Source organism: Sinohyriopsis cumingii, chromosome 15 (genome assembly GCF_028554795.1).
Source record: "Sinohyriopsis cumingii isolate HCF-2022 chromosome 15, ASM2855479v2, whole genome shotgun sequence".
Lineage (NCBI taxonomy): Eukaryota > Metazoa > Mollusca > Bivalvia > Unionida > Unionidae > Sinohyriopsis > Sinohyriopsis cumingii.
In genome coordinates this window covers 147165450-147191222 of record NC_142975.1, presented here as the reverse complement: position 1 = coordinate 147191222, position 25773 = coordinate 147165450, and the positions used below count along the sequence as shown (strand labels likewise).

Below are 25773 nucleotides of genomic sequence, written 5' to 3'. Positions count from 1 at the left end.
TTCCAGGCATTATGGATTAACTCCAAATACCAATGATGTACTTGACCACTACACTGAAGCTTCTTAAAAAGATTTCTAAATACGACATCTGCAACTTTATAAAGAAAAACAATAGAGACCTCTGAGCTGACTACATGCGTCCATGACTATTCCCTTTGTATAAAGATTAGTTAATCTCAATGGGTACTCACAAGACTTTGGCACTATAGTGGTAGTTAGGGTCTGTACTGTAGTCTGGTTTAAGAGTCTATAGCAAATGAAACTACCTACATAGAGTGGGTAAGATCCTGTTTTTCACATGACACATGGCGTGTACTGGCAGGTATGATTAAGTGGTATAAAGAAAACCAAAGATGTGCAAGAGTTAACTTAGTCAAATGGGCAAATCTCATTCAAAAACATGGCAAATGGGCAAATCTCATTTAAAAACATGGCAAATGGGCAAATCTCATTCAAAAACATGGCAAATAGGCAAATCTCATTCAAAAACATGGCAAATGGGCAAATCTCATTTAAAAACATGGTAAATGGGCAAATCTCATTTAAAAACATGGCAAATGGGCAAATCTCATTCAAAAACATGGCAAATCTCATTCAAAAACATGGCAAATAGGCAAATCTCATTCAAAAACATGGCAAATGGGCAAATCTCATTCAAAAACATGGCAAATGGGCAAATCTCATTCAAAAACATAGCAAATAGGCAAATCTCATTCAAAAACATGGCAAATGGGCAAATCTCATTCAAAAACATGGTAAATGGGCAAATCTCATTCAAAAACATGGCAAATGGGCAAATCACATTCATAAATATGACAAATAGGCAAATCTCATTTAAAAACATGGCAAATAGGCAAATCTCATTCAAACATTAAAGCAGAGAAGTGGATCCTGGTCTTGCTGATTTTGTATGCCCCTTGTCAAATCTTGTAAAAATTCATTGAGAATTTTACAAGTTGCTTTACTGAAATTAAATTTTTACAGTATGAACATGCATATGGAAGAAGAAATGATATAGGTAATACTAAATGCCATCTCTATAAAATATGGTGCAGATGGGATTACAAAAATTTCATATAAACTAGAAATTATGTGACCATTTTGATAAAGGCTAGAAATTATGTTGCCATACGTACTGAATGGGTTGATGGTAACATTAATCGTTCCTGGAGTTGATATACCAGGGTTGCAATTCAGTGAACCACAGCACTGACCTGGCTGTTTCTCAATACGACAGCCATCAGGCAGACCTGTATACTGCGGACACCTGAAAATAATGATAGCTTATTGCACTAAAATGTAAATCATAAATTTAGTGAATATCAGTAAATAAAGAACATTCATAAAAATTTTAAAATTCCTCATTTACGATACACATATTATATATCTACCATATATACTCACTTATAAGCTGATATTTAATTCAGAGAATGTTGTTGTTATGGGTTTAATACCATTCATCAGCACATGCCATGCTATACAAGGCAGCCATTATATTAAGTGGAGGAAAATCCCAGGAAAACCTGGGCAAGGACCACCAACCCACATGAAGCTACTGGAAGTCTTTCACACATATGCATTGGCCAATCCAGAGTCAACCCCATTAGGACAGAGGTGAAATATTAGTGATTTGTAAAGGCAAAAAAATTACACCACACAGTTGCTCGAGCCAATTCTTTCAGAGAAAAGAAAGCCATGATATGGGAGCATTGCCTTACAAGCATGACAAAATTGAAATCAAAGTTGAAATCAAAGCTGATCTTCTTGAAGCTAAAACAGCTGGTATTTCTTTTATTTAAAGTTTGCATATGAAATCCTTTAACATTTTTATTTTAGTCATTGATTCACACTTGTTTTCCATCCCAACCGTAAGCTCTGTAATTACCAACTGAGCTCAAACTGCAGGTATGTAATTGTGCAATTAACAACTGTCCTAGATATATTCACCTGCAGCGCCACAGGACCTATAAAGCTGTGATACCTGGTGGCACAATCTCGGAGTTAAAGCCCTGGATGTGTTTTGAAGATGAGAAAGAGTTGCACCAGTGGCTGGTAGAGGGTCAAAAAGAGATGTAAACACAGGGAATTTAAAAATGTCCAGCATGGGTGCTTGATATGTGGGAGGCTGTTCTGAAGGATATGGCTGAGATCATGAAAAGATTATAAATGCAATGGATAGAACAGAGGACAACAACAAAGTGGTTTACTACTTGCAAATTATGACAGTTTAAATGATGACATCTTAAAAGATGACAGTGATGAGGACTGAGAACTGATGTTATGTCAGAGTATAAGTATGATGACAAATGACAGTGGAGGAGTTCAGAACACTGCTTGGAGACTTTAAACCAGAAGACATAAGGAATTAAAAATGTGGCTTGGAACATTTAAGTAATCTCAATAGTTATTCAAAAATCTAATGAACAATCTTTTTACATTTTGCAAGTCGGGATTATCTATTCACATTCTGAATGTCTGGATTATCTATTCACATTCTGAAAGTCTGGATTATCTATTCACATTCTGAAAGTCTGGATTATCTATTCACTTTCTGAAAGTCTGGATTATCTATTCACATTCTGCAAGTCTGGATTATCTATTCACATTCTGAAAGTCTGGATTATTTATTCACATTCTGAAAGTCTGGATTATCTATTCACATTTTGCAAGTCTGGATTATCTGTTCGCATTCTGAAAGTCTAGATTATCTATTCACATTATGAAAGTCTGGATTATCTATTCACATTCTGAAAGTCTGGATTATCTATTCACATTTTGTAAGTCTGGATTATCTATTCACATTCTGAAAGTCTGGATTATCTATTCACCTTTCATATGGAAAACAGTCAGTAATTTGTAATCAAATATATATTTTCTTGCTATGAAATATAGGTTATAGTAAAATATTGCCATTTCTCCTTCAAAGTAGAGGGGGCTTATAACCAAACTGACTTATTAGCAAATATAAATGGCATGTTCCAACTCAAATGGACACAAGGTTGCAAATTTAGTTGTCTTGCTAAATGTGTGAAACAGTTTATTTATGCTTGCAAAATTTTTAAAAAAATGATTTACATTTATAATCAAATAGTTTCCAGTCATCTCCATGCCAACCAACCAAATTTACCAGATCAGGCTTGGTTGTGGCCAACAAAACTTAAACCTCAACTTGAAATTAGTTCTATAAAGCAGGAATCTGATTGGATGAAATTTAGACCCAACTTATATTTGACAGATCAAATGTCTCATTACTTACCGGTAACTCTAAGACTTATCACAGCAAAATTGGAGCCATGCCACATATTCATGAATATATTCAATCCAACAGCACTCAAACACTCAAATATTGTTTGGAATTTTTAATAACAACGTGCTTAAACAAGACAAGTTCTAACATTGAAATCTCTGGTATACAATAAGTGTGTTATTTATTGAGTATCAAAACTGAGTTTGAGCGTACACTCTGGTTTAAGGGTCTCATGAATATATGGACTAGGCTGTGTTTAAGGCAGACCCAAATTCATCAGTGTAGACCAAGATCTGCTTTTGCATAATGTGCTGGCAGATGTGGGTCAATACTGTTTGTTCTGTTTGTGATTTCAAGTAAACAGCTTAGACCCTGAACTGCCTGCATATTGTGTGACAGCTGATTTGGATCCATGCTGATCACAGCTGGGTTTAATTTACATATTGGTAGATGTGGTATGAAGAAATCACATAATATACAATTAATCTGAATCATTAAGCTGTCTATATATGACATCCATCCTCACTCAGATGCTATCATTGTGTGTTGGGGATTTTTAAAGTAGCTTTAACAGTTTTCATGTCATATCACTGCGATGTCAGCAGTGTGACAGTTTATAGTGATGTCTATCACAGGGTATCATGCCGCAACCACTAGGAACTTTGGAGGTAAAAAAGGTCGAGTTTCATAAACAAACTCACTCAATTTACATTTTATGTCAATATATAATGTCTGTACTTGCTTATAAGTCAAGTCAAACTGCAATTAACAATGATCCTGATCTGCTGTAAAATAATGTGCCTGAAGATCTGGGTATACCTTGTTTGTTCTACTGATTATTCCTAAAAAACTACACAGACCAAGATCTGCCAGTGTATTATGCATTGCCAGATGTGGGCTGTGCAGTTTGCAGTTGGACTCATATTATAAGTGAGTATATATGGTATTTAATTTGGATGTCAAATATAATCACTTATAATTTCTTATGTCTTATACATATAGTTGCTGTCTTGTCAAAGCCAATGAATGTTTGTAAATAAAAGAAATACTACAAGATTTTGATTGAATTTTATTGTCATTTTTATACTAGTCTTTGATTTTCTTAATGGAAAATATTTGTAACATTCAAAGCAAAGCACAAACAAGGTACACGGGTTCAAACCCTAGGTGAATGATACCAAAGACTTTTAAAAATGGTACTAGCATCTGCCCCGCTTGGTGCTCAGCATTAAGAAGTTAGTGTTAGGACTTGTCGGCCTGGTATCAGGATAATGTGACTGGGTGGGACATGATGCTACATGTCTGCGGCATGATGCCCCAGTGCTAGACATCACTATAAACTGCCAAATGCAGACATCATAGCAATATGACTGGATAATTGTTAAAGCTATGTTAAAAATCCAAATCACAGGCTCACACACACACACACACACACACACACACACACACACACACAAACAAGGTACAGACAGTCTGTGTAACTTTTGTTGACAAACACTGAAAGGTCATACTTGGGTCTGCATCGTTGATATCCAATAGATGCATCCACGCATGCGCATGTGAAATCACAACCATCATCCCAGGTGGCATCTTGAGCGTACTTCTTACCCTTGTAATCACAGTAGCCTGGTGTCAAAAAGAAAACAAAATATATATATGAATGTATGGAACTACTAAATTTGCATGCTTATAGTATTTAGGATGGAAGGGCCATGCCTTGATGTCTTGGACTCAAAATACAGTAGTTCTGTTACCTGAATATAATGCATATTCAGTTGTGAAAAACAGACCCAGATCTGCACCCTCTGTCATAAAACTTTACTCTAAATCTGACTAGAAAATATTCTTACCAACCAAATTGACTAGAAAATATTCTGACCAATCAAAGTGCTGTAATCGTCAGTTTTTGGTAATATTTCCAAGTTTGGAGTAAACTCTGTTACTCAAAATATAAAATATTTTGTAGTTTATGATGGAGGGGCCTGCTCTCACAAAACATGATGTTTGTTCTGTTCACCATTTCTGACAAACAGCCATGATTTGCTGGTGGCACATCTTTGAGTTATTAGCAGTCAGATGTAGGTTATATAAAGGTAAATGTAATAACTTAGCCAAAAGAGTGGCAGCTAATGCAGGGGAGACAACCCATTAAGAAAATTACTGGTTGAGAACTTACTGGTTGATTGAGTATTACTTCCACCTGTACCCTGGCCTGTGGAGCCTGAAAATTAAGAGGATAAGAATATCATTAGTTTGGAGTAATCATTTTATTCTAAGCTGGAGCTAATTCATAAGAGGCCAACTCTGAGACAGGAGCAAGCATATATATATATATATATATATATATATATATATATATATATATATATATATATATATATATATATATGGATGTAAGATTCACTGCATGAATAGAGTACATATTATCGAATTTATGTTCAATGATAATAATATTTGAACATTCAGTGAAAACTAATGCAAATGGGTATATACAGTAAAGTCTCTGCAATGTGGAAATGAAGGGGACCACAACTTGATCTGAATTGTGCTTTTAACTGAAATACTCTGTATCCAAAACATTATTAGCACAGAGGATACAACAGGCCATATTTTACGATTGGGATAGGGACCCTGAATACAAAGGGGAGATAATGCATGTTCCACAGAATTTGTCTTTATTTTTTCTTTCACATAAGCAAGACTCATGTAGAGATCATATATACTCCAGTCCCATGCAGAGATATGATAATATCCAACTGAAATTACCTTATGGTGCAACATTCTCAGAGTATGTACTACTTAAGCTACACTTTGTTCTCAAGGTAACAAAAAAAACCACTAAATATGAAACATTTTAACTATCAAAGGGCATCTCTGCCTGACGTGTAATAAGGCTGGTTGAACATTTGCTGTTGTTGTTGTTGTTGTAGGGTTTAACGCCATTTTTCAGCACGCGATAGGTTATACATGGCGGCCAGTATTAATGGTGGAGGAAGAACCCAGGAAAACCCCAGAAAGAACCACCGACCCACGAGAAGCTACTGGCAAGCTTTCTCACATACCCACATTAGCCGAATCCAAGACTCGAACCCACACAGACAGAGGTGAGATGGCAGTGATCCGTAACGGAGAGCGCTTTAGACCACTCGGCCACTCGGGGCCCCCAGATGAACATAATAAACAGTTTGAGCAGTAAAGAAACTATGGACAGGCATATATATCACCCCATATTACATGTTTGTGTGCATGTGTGGGTACATCCATGTGTGTGTGTGCATGTGTGTGTGTGTGTGTGTGTGTGTGTGTGTGGATGTGTCTGTGAGTGTGTATGTGTATAAGCTGGGGTGATGTGGGAGAAGACAAAACCATGATCATAACTGATACTTTTAGAGTATCAGACTTAGAAAGTTTACAAAACATTCTGAGATTTCAATAAATTCTGTATAAAAAAAAAATGTCCTAAAAGGTCAACCATTTGTACTGTTGTAAAATGCAATAAAAACTGTTGTTTTAGTTCACTTTTAACATGTTGTAATATGTTGCTGGATTGCAATGACATATTTCTAATGCCATCTACAGGTTGTGTGTGCTCACCATTACTGATCACTGCCATCTCACCTCTGTCAGCATGTGTTTGAGTCTTGGGTTTGGCCTATGTGAGTATGTGAGAAAGATTGCCAGTAGCTTCTTGTGGATTGGTGGTTCCTTCCAGGGTTTTCCAGGGTTCTTCCACCAACAGTTATACTGGCTGCCATGTATAGCCTATTTTGTGCTGATAAAAACCCTACAACAACAACAACAACAGCAACAGCAGTTTGTGTGGAATGTCACTGAAATGACCCATTTCTAATTCCATCTACAGATTCACTCATATTAGCAACTTATCTGAAAACATAAGTTATTTTTTTTGGTTCAAAATATCATATTAGCACATGAAAGTTTTTCTTCTGTGAGAAATGGAACTATATGAGTGAGACTGAGATGGTCCAAAATTCCAGGTGATTTTTCTTCATGCTGTGGAATATCACAGGTATACTTGCTTGATATATACATGAATAATAATCTGATATAAAGGATTAATATCTTACATGTTGGATGAGCCTGGATAACAAACACATCACCAGTTAAAGGATTATCTGAAATAGAGATGAAACATTTATATCAAGTGTATCAATTAAGAAAAATTTTCTCAAATGAATGTCACTTTGTGATTAACTGTAGTTTTAAAATGAAAGTATAGATTAGTTTACCAATGACAGGTCTTTAATATTGGAGCTGTCAACATTTTTCACCGGTAAAGCTTTAATATAAACCCTGTCAAATATCAGGGTTAAAAAATTAGTATTAAAATATGTAATGTTTTGGCAGATTATAACTAAACTAATAACTCAATATAGGAGGTTTATGCTATTTTGCACAGCGGTGTAAAGAAATATTGTACAATCTTTCCTCACAGCTTTTTGATTGAGTTGTTTCTTTTTACACCTAGAAATGTGACAACATAATTAATTTTAAGTTAATTTGATTCACATTTTACAATCAATATTCAATACATAATGCAACAGGGACAAGCAAACTTTGACTGAAAGCACTGTGAAACAAGCTTTCATAATAAAAATCAGTTCCTTCCAGCAATCTGATGGCTTCCTGCATCATGATCATATTCTACAAATGAATGTTATTTTAATTTTTAGAAGAAATTGATGAATACAATGCAATGATAACAAAAAACTTTGACAACCAATTAATTTCCTAAGGCAATTAATAGAATAGTATTTTTCTGTTACGGGGAAAAAATGCATCAATTGACTGGGTGTTAACCCCAGAAACATTTTAAATTTTACCTTATTACCTCCTCTATCCTGGATTATGTCCCAAGGTAGTACCAATGATGCAACTATTTCCTCTGCCTTGAAAACATTTAATTTTGTATTTCCATAATTTTATCATGCTGACCCCACAAGAAACCCTCCTTTGTTGGGTCCCACTTTGGAGACTTAGCCTAGCAGAGGGTGCGAAATGTAACAGCAGAAGAAAAAGAGTGACCTGACTGGTAATCAGAACTCGGACCTTTCTAATATTGCCAAACATTTCTACAACCACCCAGGTTATCCAAACAGATGTTCCATACCTGTCTTTGCAACACCTCCTGGAAAATTCCAATTTTTTTTCCTGGAAAAAGTTGCAAAGATAAGGTATGGGAAGAAAAAACATGGGGCTTTTTTGGCCTAATTTTAGTGTGGTTGATGGGAAAGCTTCATCTACTGGGGTGGAATTTAATATTTCACCCATTTTACTGACCTTCCACCCACTTAGGCTAATAGGTCACTTTAGAAACCTGGTCTTTATCATTTCTGACTTTTTGCTCTAATGACTTACTTGTCTGCCAATGTGCCTGTGTTTGGCCAGGGGCATAGTAGAAAGTTGGCTTCTTGTCACCCATTTCAAAGAAGCAAGTGTCCTTGGTAGAAATCATAATCCATCCATATGCATCACAACCAGTGGAGTGTCCACTGGCATAGAACTCACGCCCTCGGCTTGGGTCTCTGTAAAGAAAAGTAGAATAGTTTGCAGGATTTTTGCTTGAGTAAATTTACTGACAAGTATATGATGTTATTTTACAAGGAGTTATAAAAATGTATAGAAATTACTCTTGACTATTTAGATATTAGAATATAGTGATCTCAGAGATGGAGAACTTGGAGGAAACAACCAATAATGGATAGGTGACCATTTACTCTTGCAAATGCTAAAAAGCTGAGATTCAAAACCAAGACTGCAGAGGTGCCAAGTCAGCATGCTACTGCCATGCTACATAAGCCAATAATAAATAAAATTATATTGAGATACTGAATTCAGGCTATGCTATTATCTTAAAACACACATTCTTTTTACAAAAAAACGTTAGATATCCATTCCTTTTCCAGGGACCACAAGGCTTTGAACCCCAAAATTTAAAATAAATCTAATGGAAGATGTGAAATAAACATCAATATCATTCATAATTTGCCTTATATACCATTTAGACAATTTTTAATTTGATCTTTGATGTTTTGATCCATTGAGCACTGACATCCCCTGACAGATTAAATTTGAAACAAATTATAAAAGTTAGACCTAAAAAGTTGACTACTAAACAAACAAATTCTGGCCAGAGAAAATGTGACTGAAATGCCTTTCAATGCAGTTTACCAAATCTAACCAACAGTTCTGCAGAATGCAAGGTACCACCTGATCTGAATAACATACAATAGTCATTATTGCAAACTAAGTAGGTCACTCAGACCATTTTTTAAAATGCTTATTTCAAGTACCAAAAATTAATGTACTTTATTGTACAGTAGTATCTGATAAATTAAAGTTATTACAGAACACATTTTTAAAAAATATTTGCTAAAACAAGAATCAGGTCACTGTGACCTAATTTCATGAACTAAAAGTGGCACTATACTCCTAAAGATAAATATATGCATTAAATGTCTAGCAATAAATATATAACCATTTTTACTGTAATAAACTCTATTGGAACAAGTACAACGATACCAATGGAAACAAGTACAACAATGCTGTTGGAAACAGATACAACAATACCAATGGAAAACAAGCATAACAATCCTATTTAAAAACAAAAAAATAATACCATTCGAAAAGGAAAACTGCTTTGAGCTAGCTTAACTATAATACCAGCATCTGTCAGTGTGAACCCATGAAAAGGGTTATGTTTTTATATAAGCATTGTTGAAAAGGAGAATTTCAAGAATGAAAAAAACAACAAAAAATTAGTTCCTGCAGACCTTTATGGCCAATGGGTAAAATTTAAACATGAAAATATTTGTACCCTAGCATGCTGAATATTTCCTTCGGTGCAGACTTGATATCAGTCCATGTTGACGACAAAATTCTGTCTGGTGTGAACCAGCCCATTTTATCTGTACCTGTTGCATCAAATATGATATTGGCCTTTTCCACTCCATGGTTGTAAATGGACACCTTAACCTGTGATAAAAGCAATTTTAAAAAAATGATACATTGTATGTAATTCTCAGAATCAGTGGTACATGTTGTAATTTCACATACAAAATGCTGGATATCAGCTTTGAAAATGCCATAGACTGGACAAAATGGTGGAGAACACTTCCAAAAAGTAAAAGTAATCAACAATTATTGAATACAGTTGACATAATTCCTTCAAATTCTGTTATTCAAATAATAAAAAAAATTAATATATTAACTTTATTAATTTTCAGAGCTAAGCACAAGTGTTTCTGATAATAAGTCATCTACCCTTATTCCTAAGTATACAAAATATTGTTACAAGCCAGGTTCCTTGCTTGACCAAGTGGTGTCAAACCCTGGCACGATTCCCACTAGAAGTCATAAGTTTACCCCAAATTTCCAAAGACTTCCAAACAACTTCAGTTGTAAATTAAAGGCTCAATATGTCTGTTCTATATGTAAATTTTACTTTAATCAATGCAAGACCACAGATCTCACAATCTGCCAAATATCTATCAAATGCACATCTGCATGGTTTCTCTTCGTTAAGTTTCCTTACTGTCAGCAGTTCATGCCATAAAAACTATACAACTATCCTTTAACACAGGGAACTAATTTAACTACGCCACCTTAGGCCAGTAAAACTATGGTTTCCAGGCACATTTTGCAGTACAAATGCATCACATTTGCCACCATGGTGACATAAATGGTATCTGCCGAGTCCCTTCTTATTGATTCCATTGTGTAATTTACCGGTTTCCTACCGCAAATACTGCCACTGCGGTCACACCACCAATGTACACCACTAGATTTTAGTAGGGACTTTGTTTTTCCAGGGACATCATTCGGTTTAGACCTGAATTCACTACTAGTGAACCATGGCATCATGGAAACTCACTAACACTTTACTCAGTGAAGTTGGCTCCTAGTAATTGGCTAATTATTTTGAACAATGGAATATTTCTATTGCACCGAATTCCAATAATCAGACAAGTAATCACAAAAATCTAAGAATTCCTTAAAACAGGGTGCTATAACCAAATGCACATACTCCAAATGTATTACAATATAATGAGGCATATGAAATTATGTCTACAGTAACTGTTTTTTTTTGCTACAATGTATTAAACCCCTGAGTTCTTGTCTCATGCTTGAGTGCTGGAGGTTTTGTCAAGATGATGTCAGTATTGCAGAAGACTCAGTGAGATCTTGTTTTTCATGTTTGAGTGCTGGCTGTTTAACCAAGATGATGTCAATAGTGTAGAAGACTCCACTTGATCTTGTCTCTCATGCTTGAGTAATGGAGGTATGGTAAAAATGATGTCAAAATTGCAAAAGACTAAATGAGATCTGTCTCTCATGAATGAGTGCTGGAGGTTTATTCAAAATGATGTCAAAATTGTTTAAGACTGAAGTAAAAGCTGTACATATAACATACAAGGTCAATATCAGTATACTATCAACCTCATAATGCAAATATTAATAACATATATACTATCATCCTCATAATGCAAATATTATTAACATATATACTATCAACCTCATAATGCAAATATTAATAACATATATACTATCAACCTCTTAATGCAAATATTAATAACATATATACTATCAACCTCATAATGCAAATATTAATAACATATATACTATCAACCTCTTAATGCAAATATTAATAACATATATACTATCAACCTCTTAATGCAAATATTAATAACATATATACTATCAACCTCATAATGCAAATATTAACAACATATATACTATCAACCACATAATGCAAATATTAATAACATAATGCATCTTATATTTGAACACCCACATTTGCCTTTCTGCATGTCACAGCTGCCAAACAATTGGTTCTGGGTTCGAAATTCATGGCAGCATCAAATTTTTTAAAAAAAACTTTTGTATTTTTAAGCTCAAACTTTCTTTTTGGGCTTTAATTGTCATGAAAGAAAGGTCCCTCTCTGTGAGGGACTGATAAGCTCACTTGATAGTGAGGACAATTCACCTGTAAATGGTAGCTGCTAAATAGTGGTACAACTGTATTGAAAGAGGGGCAAGCTAGGCTCCACATGTTTCCTACTGCACCAATTACAGAAGATTCTCTGCTTTGTATCATAAACCCTGGACCTAGATTGCCTCCTTACCTGGACAATACAGTTGGAAAAATAGCTTGAAAACTGATTCTTGTGGATTGATCATTTGAGATGAGCCAAGCACAAAGATAGAACATCTGTGACCTGTTGTGGATGAAAGATTCCCTTGTGGTGCAACACCATTTCCCTTCTCTGTGGAGATCTCCTGGACTCATCAACAAACAGGTCAAGATTTTGTTGAACCATTTCCATTGGGAAATCCTGACTTGGTGGAACACCTGCAGAATTATTTTGAAAGGTGGGAAAGCATATACATAGAGGTTATCCCACTTCAGACTGAAAGCATCCACCATCCAGGCCCTCTGATCTGGTTCTTGAGACACAAGGGGAACCTGGTGGCCATCGGGTGACCAGTGCCTGATCTAAGACCAATCTAGCAAAGAAGACCTGACTGACAAACCCACAAGAGATTTATCAGATCAAAATGAATCTTTCCTCTCAGGAAGGGGCAATTCACTTATCTCTGTAACTGGAACACCAACAAACTTTAAGAGGGTACTGCTCGTCGTAAAGAGGGAGGCATTACTTGCTCTCAAGTGTGTTACCTCCCTTGGTAGCAGCCAAGATAAAAACGGTCACTGATGACTACTTATTGAGCATCAGAGATCCTGGGCACCTGATCTCAGAAGCACAGAGATCCTGGGCACCTGATCTCAGAAGCACAGAGATCCTGGGCACCTGATCTCAGAAGCACAGAGATCCTGGGCACCTGATCTCAGAAGCACAGAGATCACTCTAGTACCTTCCTATCCCATAGTGGGAACTTATTTCCCCAATCTGGAAAAAGATCCTGGGAATGGATGCGGTCTCCCGTGCTGACAAGGAGGCTGAGGGATCTTTCTTTGTCCTTCTGTATGAGCTGAAACTTTTGTTTAAAAATGAAAATGAAGGCTAATTTCGATGAGTGATATAGCATAGGAGTACTATGCACAATGTCCAAGGAAAAACGATATTTCATGTCTTGTCTATGACTAAGGAGTCAAAATTGGACCATGTTAGTTTTGTTTTAATTCTGCCCATCCAATATTAACTGGAGGAGGGAATAATTAGCTTTGATGGGGACTACAAATCCTGGAAAAGAAAAGCATGCAGAAGTAGCAGGTTGTGTATTACTGCCATTATACATGCATGCTGTTATGTTTTTGAGTTTAATGACCCCTTTTAACATACTGGCTATATCATCTTGAGAAAATGGGAGCTAAATATTTTACTCTATGGCACAAAAAGGCAGCTGACCTAACTTGGCATGGGCAGATATTGGAACCTGCAACCTTTAGATTACAACTTTGACACTCTACCAACTGAAATACCATGGCTGCCTGATAGTGTATAAATTTGCTACATCCATCATTTTTTTAGTAGGGGATATCAATTTTTGTGGATTTCATAGTTGTTACAAATCATGTATTTAAAGACCCAACCATGATCTTTTTGTCAAAAACAATAGAACCCATTTCTCAATCCAATTTAAGTTCTGATGAAAATTACTTTTTTAACAAACTTGGCATCTGCTTCCCACCAAAATAAATGATTTTTCAGAGAAGATAGTAAAACTTTTGCAAGTTTACTTACAAAATTTGTACTATCTTCTCTGAAAAATCATCATCTCATTCAAGCTTGAGAAAATTATGTAATTTAGAGTAAACCATTATCATTTAATTGAACAACTACAACAGAGCAAAACTTACATATCCAAATTACTGGTTTATCCATGCCAAAGATGCACTCAAACCAATGATATGATTAATAAATAACGATGATTTGAGTCAACTTAATTGAATTCAGGAATGTAAAATCATTTTCTTAGTGAACTGTAAATTCCAATTAATTAAGTTCTATACAAATTAAACTAGTTCTTCAATCTTCAAATTTTCTGAGCAAAAAACTTGAGCTCAGAATCACAAAACAAATAGTTCACCAAATTTAGCATACAATAAGAGGAGAACAAAAAAAAAAAAAACACTTGGGAGGTCTATGAATCCAACTTAATAATATGTAAATTTCGAGAGTGTCAATTTTTAACAAAGTTTTGGTTTGAGTCTTGTGTGCTAAAATATGTTGAGAATCCAAGGCCCACCATCATGGAGTACTGTAATTGCATACCTTGTCAATGCAGTAATCAATCCAGTGGTTGGAGTAGTCCGGCTTGTAGTGTCCATTGAACTGTGCAGTGAAGGTGTTAGCACCTAGGGCATTAACATTTAGAGTCTCATTTCCATTCCAAAGCTGGAACAGATCTGGTCCAGGAGCACCTGCTACACCCTTCAGGAAGATCAACCATCCTAAGTAAAATCAAATTCTTTTATTGTTAGATGTATTTTCATATTGTTACATATATTTTTTATTGTTTCATGTATTTCTTCACTTTAATTTAAAACATCAAAACTTATATTTCTATGTATAATACAAAATGTCTTTATACCTATCAATTCCTTCATCTATTTTTTTCACTATCAGCCCAATGATAAAATTCATCCATCTATTCTTCTCACTATCTATACACAGATAAAATTCATCCATCCATTCTTCTCACTACCTGCCCACTGATAAAATTCATCCATCTATTCTTCTCACTACCTGCCCACTGATAAAATTCATCCATCCATTCTTCTCACTACCTGCCCACTGATAAAATTCATCCATCCATTCTTCTCACTACCTGCCCACTGATAAAATTCATCCATCCATTCTTCTCTGTTACATCTGCATCTAACTTCATATATATCTATTTATGTTACTGTTGTTGTTGTTCTAGGGTTTAACGCCATTTTTCAGCACAAGATAGGCTATACATGGCAGCCAGTATAACTGGTGAAGGAAGAACCCTGGCAAATCCAGGGAAGAACCACCGACGCACAAGAAGCTACTGGCAGGCTTTCCCATGTACCCACACTAGCCGAGCCTTGGACTCAAACCCATGCAGCCAAAGGTGAGATGGCAGTGATCCGGAACGGTGAGCGCTTTAGACCACTTGGCCACTCGGGGCCCCGTCTATTTATGTAAATAATTTACTTATCATATGCTTACTAATGTGTCATTTTATTGATGTATCCATACTTTATTTTGAAATCTTGAAATGGAATATCACTATCCTAATCTATCAAGGAGTGTAACTATATTCTCTGGTAAGTTCATGAAAACTGAATAATAAGCATATTTGATATTGTACTTGGTACTTCTGTCTTACTTTCTATTTCAAATGGCTTGGTTTGGTGGTTTAGAGTACAGCAAGACATTTAGGTTATTGAGTGCCAAAACAACATGAGTGAAGTGCCTTGCCCAGCTAACTAGCCTGAGTTGATCTGATAGGATTCAAACCCAAGCCCATTTGGCCACAAGTCCAGTGCACTAATCACTGAGCGCTCTTTCCCACCTTTTAAAATATAGATTGTCTGTCCCCCCTTTGAAAATGTAGATTGTTTCCAAAAGGAATGAAGAATGTCAATTAAGACTTAGATTGTTTCCATATGGAATGAAGAACTGTCAATTAAGACTGTAGATTGTTTCCATGTGGAATGAAGAACTATTAATTAAGATTCAAAATGGACAAAGTCTTGAGGAACCACTCACTTCATTGTATATCAGTTAGACAGTACAATGAAAGAGGTCATTAATTTTATATCTATGTTATTTACGTTGTCTTAGGATGGAAACAAAGAATGGAAACTTACCAGATACTGGCATAGTAGCAGTTTCTGTTGGAATGGGAGTTGTCACTGAAAGAAAAAAGTAGCCATTAGAAGGATGACTATCCCCACCCTGAATAATCGTACCCATTATAAATTATTTAATTACATAATTTAACCTCAAATAACCTTGACCTGTAATGATCTGACATGATATTGTTATGTATCAACCAAAATCAAACTCAAGTCACATAGAGGTCTCAGTTTTTTACATGTCATGAAATGGAATGCTCTCCATGCTATTCAGCTGTGGGTTTGTCTGTGTGTGTTATAAAAATTACAATTTCAGCAGTAGCAACCTTGACATTACCCCTAATAACCCTGAGAATTATCAGCTGTTACTCTCCAAGTGTATACCAATGAAGTTTGATGAAAACTGGATCATATAAGTTATGCAGAAACCAAAGAGAATCAGTAAGAAGCTGCCCTTCCTGAAGTGTAATGCATCCATGAAGTTCATAAATATTGGATGTAGGAAACTTAAGGAAAGTGGATTTATCATGCGGAATCCAAAACTCCTATTATCTTGATCACTGACCTCTAGGGCCCAATAATCAAGAAGAAGGTGCCTCTAACCAAGTACATGCTACCTATGATATTTGATGAAACCTGGATTCAGGCAATTTATAGAAAAAAGCAATTAAATTCAGTTGGTACCCTAAACTTATGTGTTGAAGTCACCAAAATTATATATAGATTAAAAGTAGCTTTGACGTTCATGACAGAATTCTAGTGCTCCAAGGGAAACATACAATTTAATCAAGTTTCATGTTTTTGTCCCTAATTATATTGTAGTACATATGCAAAAAAGGGGATGAAATAAATCAGTGGTCTTGACCTTGAAGGCAAAACCTTAACTGTGATACATGAGATACCATCATAAAAAGAAACATAACTGTATTATGGCTCATCCATGACCCTTCAATTGATTTTGAAATGTATAATGTAGAAATCAAAGCATCCATGAAATGTATGCATGTGACCTTGGTCTTGAAGATAGGACCCCAATTGTAGAATGCAATGTATCTTCTAGTGACAATATACAAGTGTACTAATTTTCAAGTACTGAAACTAAAAATACTGGTCTGTGACCTTGACCTTGATGACACATCCCACAGTGTGGTGCATGATAATTATAGCAAGTTTCATCCCTTAATCTCAAATGTTTCTAATGTTATATAATGAAAAAGAAAATAAAAATGAAAATTTAGTTATGACCTTGACCTTGAAGAAAGGACACTCAATGTCATATGTGTCATGCCTACTTAATAAGTTTAATTCTTAATCTCAAAAGGCTCTTGAATTATAGAGAGGAAAGGAAAGTGTGACAGAAACCAAAAATATTGACTCATTACCATGACCATGAAGATATGACCCCCAATGTGGTACATGATATAGTTTCTAATGATAATGTATAAGCAAGACAAGTTTCATCTCTTAATCTCAGATGGTTCTTACATTATGGAAAGGAAAGGAAATTATGATGTAAAATTTAAATACTAACTGATAACCATGAACTTGAAGACATGATCCCAAATATGGTTCACCTCTAAAGTTGAAAGGGCACAACAGCAGAAGAGTGAAAAGGAATGTATTGTGGAAACAAATTAAAAATGACAAATGTGACCATGATCATGATGAACACATCTAATGATGATGGAAAAGTTCATCTGTTAATTCCTAACAGCTTTAAAGTTATGGAGTGAAACGGAAAGTCTGACTCAAAACTTTAAATATTAGGTCATGACCTTGACTTTTAAGTTATGATTCCCAAAGTAATGGACAAGACACTTTATAATAATGATGTATCATGAGACCATGTTTCATCTCTTAATCTCAAAATATCTCAATGAAGACAAAGTGGAATGGAGAGTGTGATGGAAAACTCAGTCCTAACCGTGACCTTGTAAACAGGAACCCCAGTGTGGTACTTGTATTCATCCTATTGATATAGTACAATCTCTTGGGAGCTATTCAAAACTTATTTAAAGATGTGGGGTGGAGGTGGGATCAGAAGGCACTTAATTTTAATTAGGTATAAGGGCAGAGCAATCCAAATCAATGGTCCTGAAATGTTTTTATCTTGAACTGTACATTTTTGCAACAGCAAAGCCTTCAGAATAAATATTTGTTATTAGAATGAGGTGTTGTTGTATCTCATAAAGACAATAAAAGGCATACTATGCATAGCATTATCAATTATACATCATATGTATAACTTCAAAAATTTCTTGCACTATTAACATGTCTGACCCCTGAAATTCTTTCTATAAAGTCTCTGAAAAATAGCTTTTGGACACTAATACAAGTTTGTTGTTATCAGGTGCTATTTTTTATTAATAATAGGATCCAGTTGACATATACCTACATGATTTTTTAAGCTTTTTATACACAGGTACAATGCTGATGACTGAATCAGGTAGGGATGCAGTGTTATGTACATCGATGCACTAAATAGCCAATATTAATCTTTGAGGTACAAGGTTTTGTTGACTATAAAAAAGCACAATTGAGCTATACATGCTATTTTATGATTAATTTGGAAGACTAGACTTCTGTGATTAAAATTGAAAGCACATTGACTAAGCAATACTTTTGATAATTGTCTGTTACTCTGTCAATTATCTGACATGCAGATATAATAATCAGTCATCTGAACATGTTTGCTATACATGTCCAATAAACATGCCAATTTTTGGATGCCTGATCCAATCTGTTCTATGCTGACCAGTCTAATTTAAATTTCATGCATGTGGGAGTATTAGAAAAAGAGCCTTCCAAACCCCAATACTTTCTGGAACAACCATGTTCCTTAAAGAGGCTTTATGCCGTCACCATACTTGTGATCTAATTAATGTCTGCAATATGATTGACCATATCAATATTGAAAAGTTTAACTGTTATGTAAGCAGAGATGACAACCCCTACCACTTTGAAAAAAGATATGACAGCTTTAAAAAAAAAAAAAATGGAACGTAAAAATAGGAGTACAGTACTTCAAGATTTGTATCCAACAATTTAAACATGAAATCTTACCAATTTAAAGTGGTTTTTGGTTTGAATGTACCACCTACAATATTCTTCACATACGTGACAAGATAGGTCAGTCACTGAAAGATGTTGATGATAAGCAATGTCTGTAGGACACTCCTTCTCATCCAGGTATAATTCTCCTCTACTGCTTTTGACTGTACATTGTTACTGAACTTTCTTCAGTGAATCAGGGTGATAAACTGAAGTGATTTTTGACTGGTTAATGTTCAAATGAATATTCAATCACTCAAGTATGTATTCACAAAAGAATAAATACAGAAACAACAAGCATTTATTTTATCTCTATATACAGAATAACATGATGTGATTTGCCTACAATTTTTTGTATTGCACCATGAAGTCAGAGTCTGATGAGCATTAATGTAATGAGTTGAAAATGGTTTGCATCTTCGTAAAAACAGCAAATTCTAGTTTATGACATTGTCATATAGCAGTGGTTGTTAACCCACAATACAAAACTGTGTCACCATGCTGCTTTGAGTGGGTCACTGAGATAACAATGGATGGATGACAAGGCTAACACCACAAACCTAGTCTGCATCACCGCCCCAAAAAGCTAAGAACTATCATCATATAGTTTATAGTAAAAATTCTAATATAAACATGTTCTTTCTAACAAAATAATATTATTTAGAAAATGCCCTTGACTGCACTCAGTAACACTACAGATCATGTCATTATGCTTATGATGTCATGAACATCTGCAATGTTTCCAGAGTATGTAATATTTTTTTAAAATCTTCAGTTTATAAACATATATTCTTGTTTACAACAAATCTGTATTGTAAAGAACTCTTTATGTTCCATCCGATGACAGAAAAATTTCTAAAAACTGTTGTCACTCTAAAATATCAATAGCCATGACCTGCCATATTTTTCCACCGATCTATTATTATGATCAGAAATGAGAGAAAAATAATTCATCATATGTTTTGGTGTGGGATAAGGCAATCCCACCCTAGGGTAGAGAACCTGTGAACAAAAACTCATCAAAGCCTCATTCCTGCTGACAAATTCCTACCCCTATGTTGGATTTCCCTATCCCACACCAGTGTGATACAATGAATTCTATTAATCCCCTACATGATAGAGTCTTTCAGTTTCACAACAGGTCTTCATATGGCAAATGGTGATTAATGAAAGCCTAAATACTTGTCAGATGTGTCAAACTGTGGCTAATGGAAGCCTAAATACTTATTAAATGTGACAAATTGTGACTAATGGAAGCCCCAACATTTGTCCCATATGAAGAAAATACCTGCTCCACTTCCACAGAGACCACATGTCATTTTGCAGTTCTCACTGGCCCACTGCTGGTATGCTCCAGTACAGAAGAATGATCCGAGACTTGCACAGTTGGGATCTACATCTGAACAGGCTGCTGTTGGTGTTGGTGTCGTGAGTTGACCTGGACAAAAAATAGTTACCTTCTTAATTTGTGCTGTTATTGATGGGTAAATATTCTATAAATTAAATTACCATAATGAACCATCACCATAAAAATGTAGCTGCATTTTAACATTTCCAAACTTTGACAGCAATTGGACTTACTATCACAGCTTACTGCCTAGGCCCAAAGTTATAAATCTACTGCTCTTGATGTTGCACTTCATGGTTGTGTTTGATCATCTTCTTTACTTTTCTTTTGCTTTTCTCATTATTGTATTATTAATATTATCATCATGCAACTATGTTCTTAAAATAGATTATAATTAATGAGACATTTTTCAACCTGGTTAACAAACAATTCATTTCTATTTGTGTGAATGAGAACATGAGAGATGGAAATTGGAAGAAAAAAGGATGTATGTGGAGAAAAAAATTTGAACTAGAGGAATGGTGAGCATTTTGGTCAAATAAAAATATGTGTGCCTCCCACTCCTACCTTATGATGCATGACTATACAGTGAAACCCCACTGCAGCATGATTATGGGGCATTCACAGAATGCCTTGGTGCTATATACCATATCATTCTATATGCAAACAAGTCAGTTTTATGTGTATTATATAAGTTATACAAGACGGCGGTGGGGTGTGTGTGCACAAAACTACAGACCTAATTGATGCGGTTATCAAATTTGGGGATAATGAAACCATTGATTGGTACACGAATATAAATTATATGAAAATCAGAAACTTAAGTGTAAGTAGTTTGAGTATGTGAACTCACCGGTCAACAGCCAATCTGGTTGTATCTATAATAGTAATTCCATCGATAATGTCCACAAATTGATGGTCCAATAAAAATTAGATTAACAGTTATCAGCTTGTTAAATAACAAGAGGATCTTTTTCAAGAATATGAAACATCTTGCCAAGTTATTAAATCAAACTTCTGTTCATTTTCACACCAAAGCTTCATAACACTTCAAGAAATGGATGAAATTATTGCAAAATTTTGGAAGCCACACAACAGTCATGCTATATCAGAAATTGTGTTATAATGAAGCAAATTAAAGCAGGGTTTCACTGTATAGTCAAAAACAGCACATAACTCTTTCAGTATAATGATTTGTCAACATGTATATCTTCTGATGATGACCATAATATGCAATGAGTTTCCTAGCAATCAAAAACATGTCATATACAGCATCCATCTGTAGGTCAAAAAGGACAATAACCCTTACAAAAATCAAGGGAGACAACAACTGGTCAATATGGGCATCTTTAGGTGACAATCATAATAATTACCAAATTTCACAGCAATCCATAAAATACTGCAGGAATACTGTGGAACTAGTTGTGCTTTGGAGATTGTATCATACAATGCATTAAGCTATAAAACAAAAGACAGTAATAACCCTAACCAAACTTGTAGAAGCAAAGTGATTTGTTGAAATGGTGATAACTGTAATATTTACCAAGTTTCATGGCAATCATTCAAAAGCTGCAGGACTACCTGTGCTTACAAGATTAAGTAATATAGTGTACTAAGCTATAAAACAAAAAGTAAACTAATTCTAAGAAAAATTGCAAGAGTGAAGTGAGTTGATCATATGCACATATTAGGTGATGACCATAATATTTACAAAGTTCATGGCAATCCATAAGAAAACCTGGGGGATTAGTTGTACTAATGAGATTGTGTCATATGCATTATTATGGTATAAAACAAAAAGGGCAATAACTCTAACAAAATAATTGATAGAGCAAAATGATTGACAATATGTACATCTTCAGGTCATGACCATAATATTTACCAAGGTCAATGGCAATCCTTCAAAAACCAAGGCACTTTCAGTAATAGGTGGTGCTCTACAGTTTCGTATTTTGCATACGGTTAGGATTTTAAAGAAAAATAATTTCCCCGGCATTCCTCACTGGTTATACTGGATATTTAAAAAAGACCTTGTATATCTTAGGTATAATTCAAAGAACCTTTAATTCTCTTTATTTTGGTATATGATTGATGGGTGTAATATGGGTTATAGAGTATACAGCTTGGCCTTACTCCAGATGTGCACCTTTCAAAAAGTGCTAGCTCCACTTGGTCATTTTCACTTCCTGAACTTCAGAGGTAAATTGTATAAAAAAGAGCTGATAACTTTTTTTACATTTTATATATTTGGTAATTCATTCATTGCACTTTCAGAAGCTGGTATTGTCAAGTCTGGCAAAATTCATTTTCCCTATTTTAACAGCTGCTATGGATAGTGTACTTTAGACTAATTCAGGCTGAACTTTTAGCACAAGGGAGCATTCATTTTAGTTAGCAGTGTGTTTAAATCATGTACAATTTCCAAAAGTACAATATCCAAAGAATTATCATCCACATTACATTCATGTAGCATAGAGGTATTCCACCATTCTCTCCATTGTGCATCTTTTAAATGCAAACAACTTCACCTTACATACATCACTCTCTCAAAAGTACATAATAACTGGTGAGTGCCCCAAATAACAAAACCACATCATACACTGCTTACAAGACAAAACAAAAAGAGCAATAACTCTAATAAAACTTGCAGGGGCAATGTGATTTGTTCAAATGCATATCTTCAGGTGATGACCATAATATTTACTAAGTCTCATGGCAATCCATACAAAAACTGTGGGACTAGTTTTATTAATGACTGCCAGATGGAAACACATGTCGCTGTCTGGGTGGATGGACATCACAATATTGAATTAATGACTGACTGCCAGATGGAAACACATGTGGCTCTCTGGGTGGATGGATATCACAATACTGCATTAATGACCGTAGATGGAAACACATGTATGTCTGGGTGGATGGACATCACAATACTGTGTTAATGATCGTCAGATGGAAACATGTATGTCTGGGTGGATGGGCATCACAATATTGAATTAATGGCTGACTGCCAGATGGAAACACATGTGGCTCTCTGAGTGGATGGATATTACAATACTGCATTAATGACTGTCAGATGGAAACATGTATGTCTAAGTGGATGGACATCACAATACTGCATCAATGACTGACAAATAGAAACACATGTGGCTATCTGGGTGGATGGACATCACAATATTGAATTAATGACTGAATCCCAGATGGAAACACATGTGGATGTCTGAGTGGATGGACATCACAATATTGCATTAACCCTTTACCTCATGCAAGCGTCTTTGATGCCTCTACTCCATTTGCATGTAAGCGCCTTTTGACGCCTCTACTCCATTCACATGGAAGCACCTTTTGACGCCTGCTGTAAACATCAGCCATTTTAAGCTGGTTTTCATAGCGCCACCATCAGGGAAAACCCCTTATTAGATACTACATTAAGTTCTGCAAATGACAATTACGTCAGATCACGTGATCACTGTTTATGCACTGGTCAATATGTGCTATTTAAAGTAACTGGGTCGTAATCTCCACTCTCCAAAATGGCGGTCACAGATTTCATTCAGTACTTACGAAGCTTTCACGATTAGATTCTCACAATTATGCAAGATTCAATAATTTAGGTAAAGGCTCTGATATTGATGTAGGCAGCAATTAGTTTTAATAAATTATCAAATTCAGATGACTTAATGACGTAGACGCAGACAAAAAACTTGTAAATTTCGAGTATGGGAAATGGCAGCTACGGTTGGTCACGTGGCCTCACTGACATGAGGTGAATGAGTTCTCTCAAGATTTTAAAGCACATAAAAAATTCTTCCGTGAAAAATAATTACACCGCTATAACAATCGGACTTTACTCTTAAATTTTTCCACACATAATAGATGTGAACCAAAAAATGTAAAATGGTTAAAATTGCTGTTAAACGTAACATACACTACATTGCTTAACAGTTAACAGGCAGGCCTATGCGTATGGAGTCAAATAGGTAACAGGTGTTCTATTTATAGCGCGCTGCACTTTGTAACTATGCTATATAAGGTAAAGGGTTAATGACTGCCAGATGGAAACACAGATGTCTGGGAAATCACAATATTCCTTGCAGATCAACTAATAAAGTAACTTGAATTTCCATCCCCTATCTACAATGGTGGATGAGAGGGAATTTACCAACCCTAACACAATCTACAGTTTAGTCTATATTTTGCAGGCATGACAAAAAGGATTGATAATAAGATGATCTCACCTGTTTGTGGACACAGTCCACAGAACTGGCGACAGTTGTCAAAAGCCCATGGTGCATAAATTCCAGAGCAAGCAGACTTTCCAAACTCTTGACAGTTGTTCAGTTTATCAACACATGGTAAAGGTGTTGTTGTGAATGTATTCACTGAAAAAATAAAATATTCTGGTTACTAATCTCAAACTGAATGTAAAATATCATTTATTACTGCATGTACTCACTTGTAAGTTGAATCCAACTGCAAACTGCACAGATTTGTATCTACCATTGCATAATGCGAAGGCAGATCTGGGTCTATGTTGCTTGCAGTTGGATTTGATTTGTAAGCATGTATATGCAGTAGGTATTCACATCTATAGATGCAATTTAAAGGGAGACAATCTAACTGAATGAAGTAAATTTGATGTACTTAGAATAATTTAAACTTTATTTTACACTTATCTGACAAAAAGGTCTCACAACATTTATGAAACTCTTGATAGCTCAGATGCCAGTATAATGGGGTCTTTTGTCATGAAGAATACCATTGAACTCAGAACAAAACACTGACCTTGGATGGGCAACAATATTTCCATTTCCCCCTCACACGCTGGTACCAGGAGTTGAATAAGGCAACACAGAGGTGCAAAGTGAGTGTGTTGCAATTGCACTATTGTTATAGTTCTACTTACTTCTTGGTTTACCTATCAGTCATGTCAAAGTAAGCTTGGAATATTCAAAACACTTTTGATATGCTGCCAACAGTTTTGTTGCAGCAAAAATATTTTAATAGAAACTAAACAGAACAGATTTCATTAACAAAACTTTGCAATAAACTGAAATGATAAATGTAATGGACTATGAATTCTGCGGATGGGAAACTGAGCACTTTATCTAACCTATGCTAAACTCTGCAATTATGCAAAGAACCCTCATTAATGTGAAACTCTGATTTGATCCCAAAACCTGTTGATAAAGAACAAAAAGTAAAATGTGATCTGAGATATCAAAACTTAACTCTCATTCTGGACTGTACCTAAACCTGATTGAATGATGCATATAAAATCAAACCCACAAGCTAACCAGTCGTTGGCGAGCAGTA

The 25773-nt window shown here is 35.3% G+C and overlaps 1 protein-coding gene across 1 annotated transcript in view; it reads right to left on the bottom strand.

Moving 5' to 3' along the window:
- Positions 1 to 963: 963 nt before the first annotated feature.
- The window catches only part of LOC149783011 (uncharacterized), a 211537-nt gene continuing 186727 nt past the window's right edge, over positions 964 to 25773 (bottom strand). The window contains exons 71-80 of the mRNA XM_089934583.1: positions 24696 to 24839; positions 20401 to 20550; positions 16074 to 16118; positions 14506 to 14684; positions 10086 to 10243; positions 8627 to 8793; positions 7336 to 7383; positions 5424 to 5468; positions 4759 to 4873; positions 964 to 1267 (exon numbers count right to left, since the gene is read on the bottom strand). Coding sequence (XP_089790709.1) covers positions 979 to 1267; positions 4759 to 4873; positions 5424 to 5468; positions 7336 to 7383; positions 8627 to 8793; positions 10086 to 10243; positions 14506 to 14684; positions 16074 to 16118; positions 20401 to 20550; positions 24696 to 24839 — 1340 coding nt within the window. The 3' untranslated portion in view covers positions 964 to 978. The remainder of the gene's footprint in view (positions 1268 to 4758; positions 4874 to 5423; positions 5469 to 7335; positions 7384 to 8626; positions 8794 to 10085; positions 10244 to 14505; positions 14685 to 16073; positions 16119 to 20400; positions 20551 to 24695; positions 24840 to 25773) is intronic.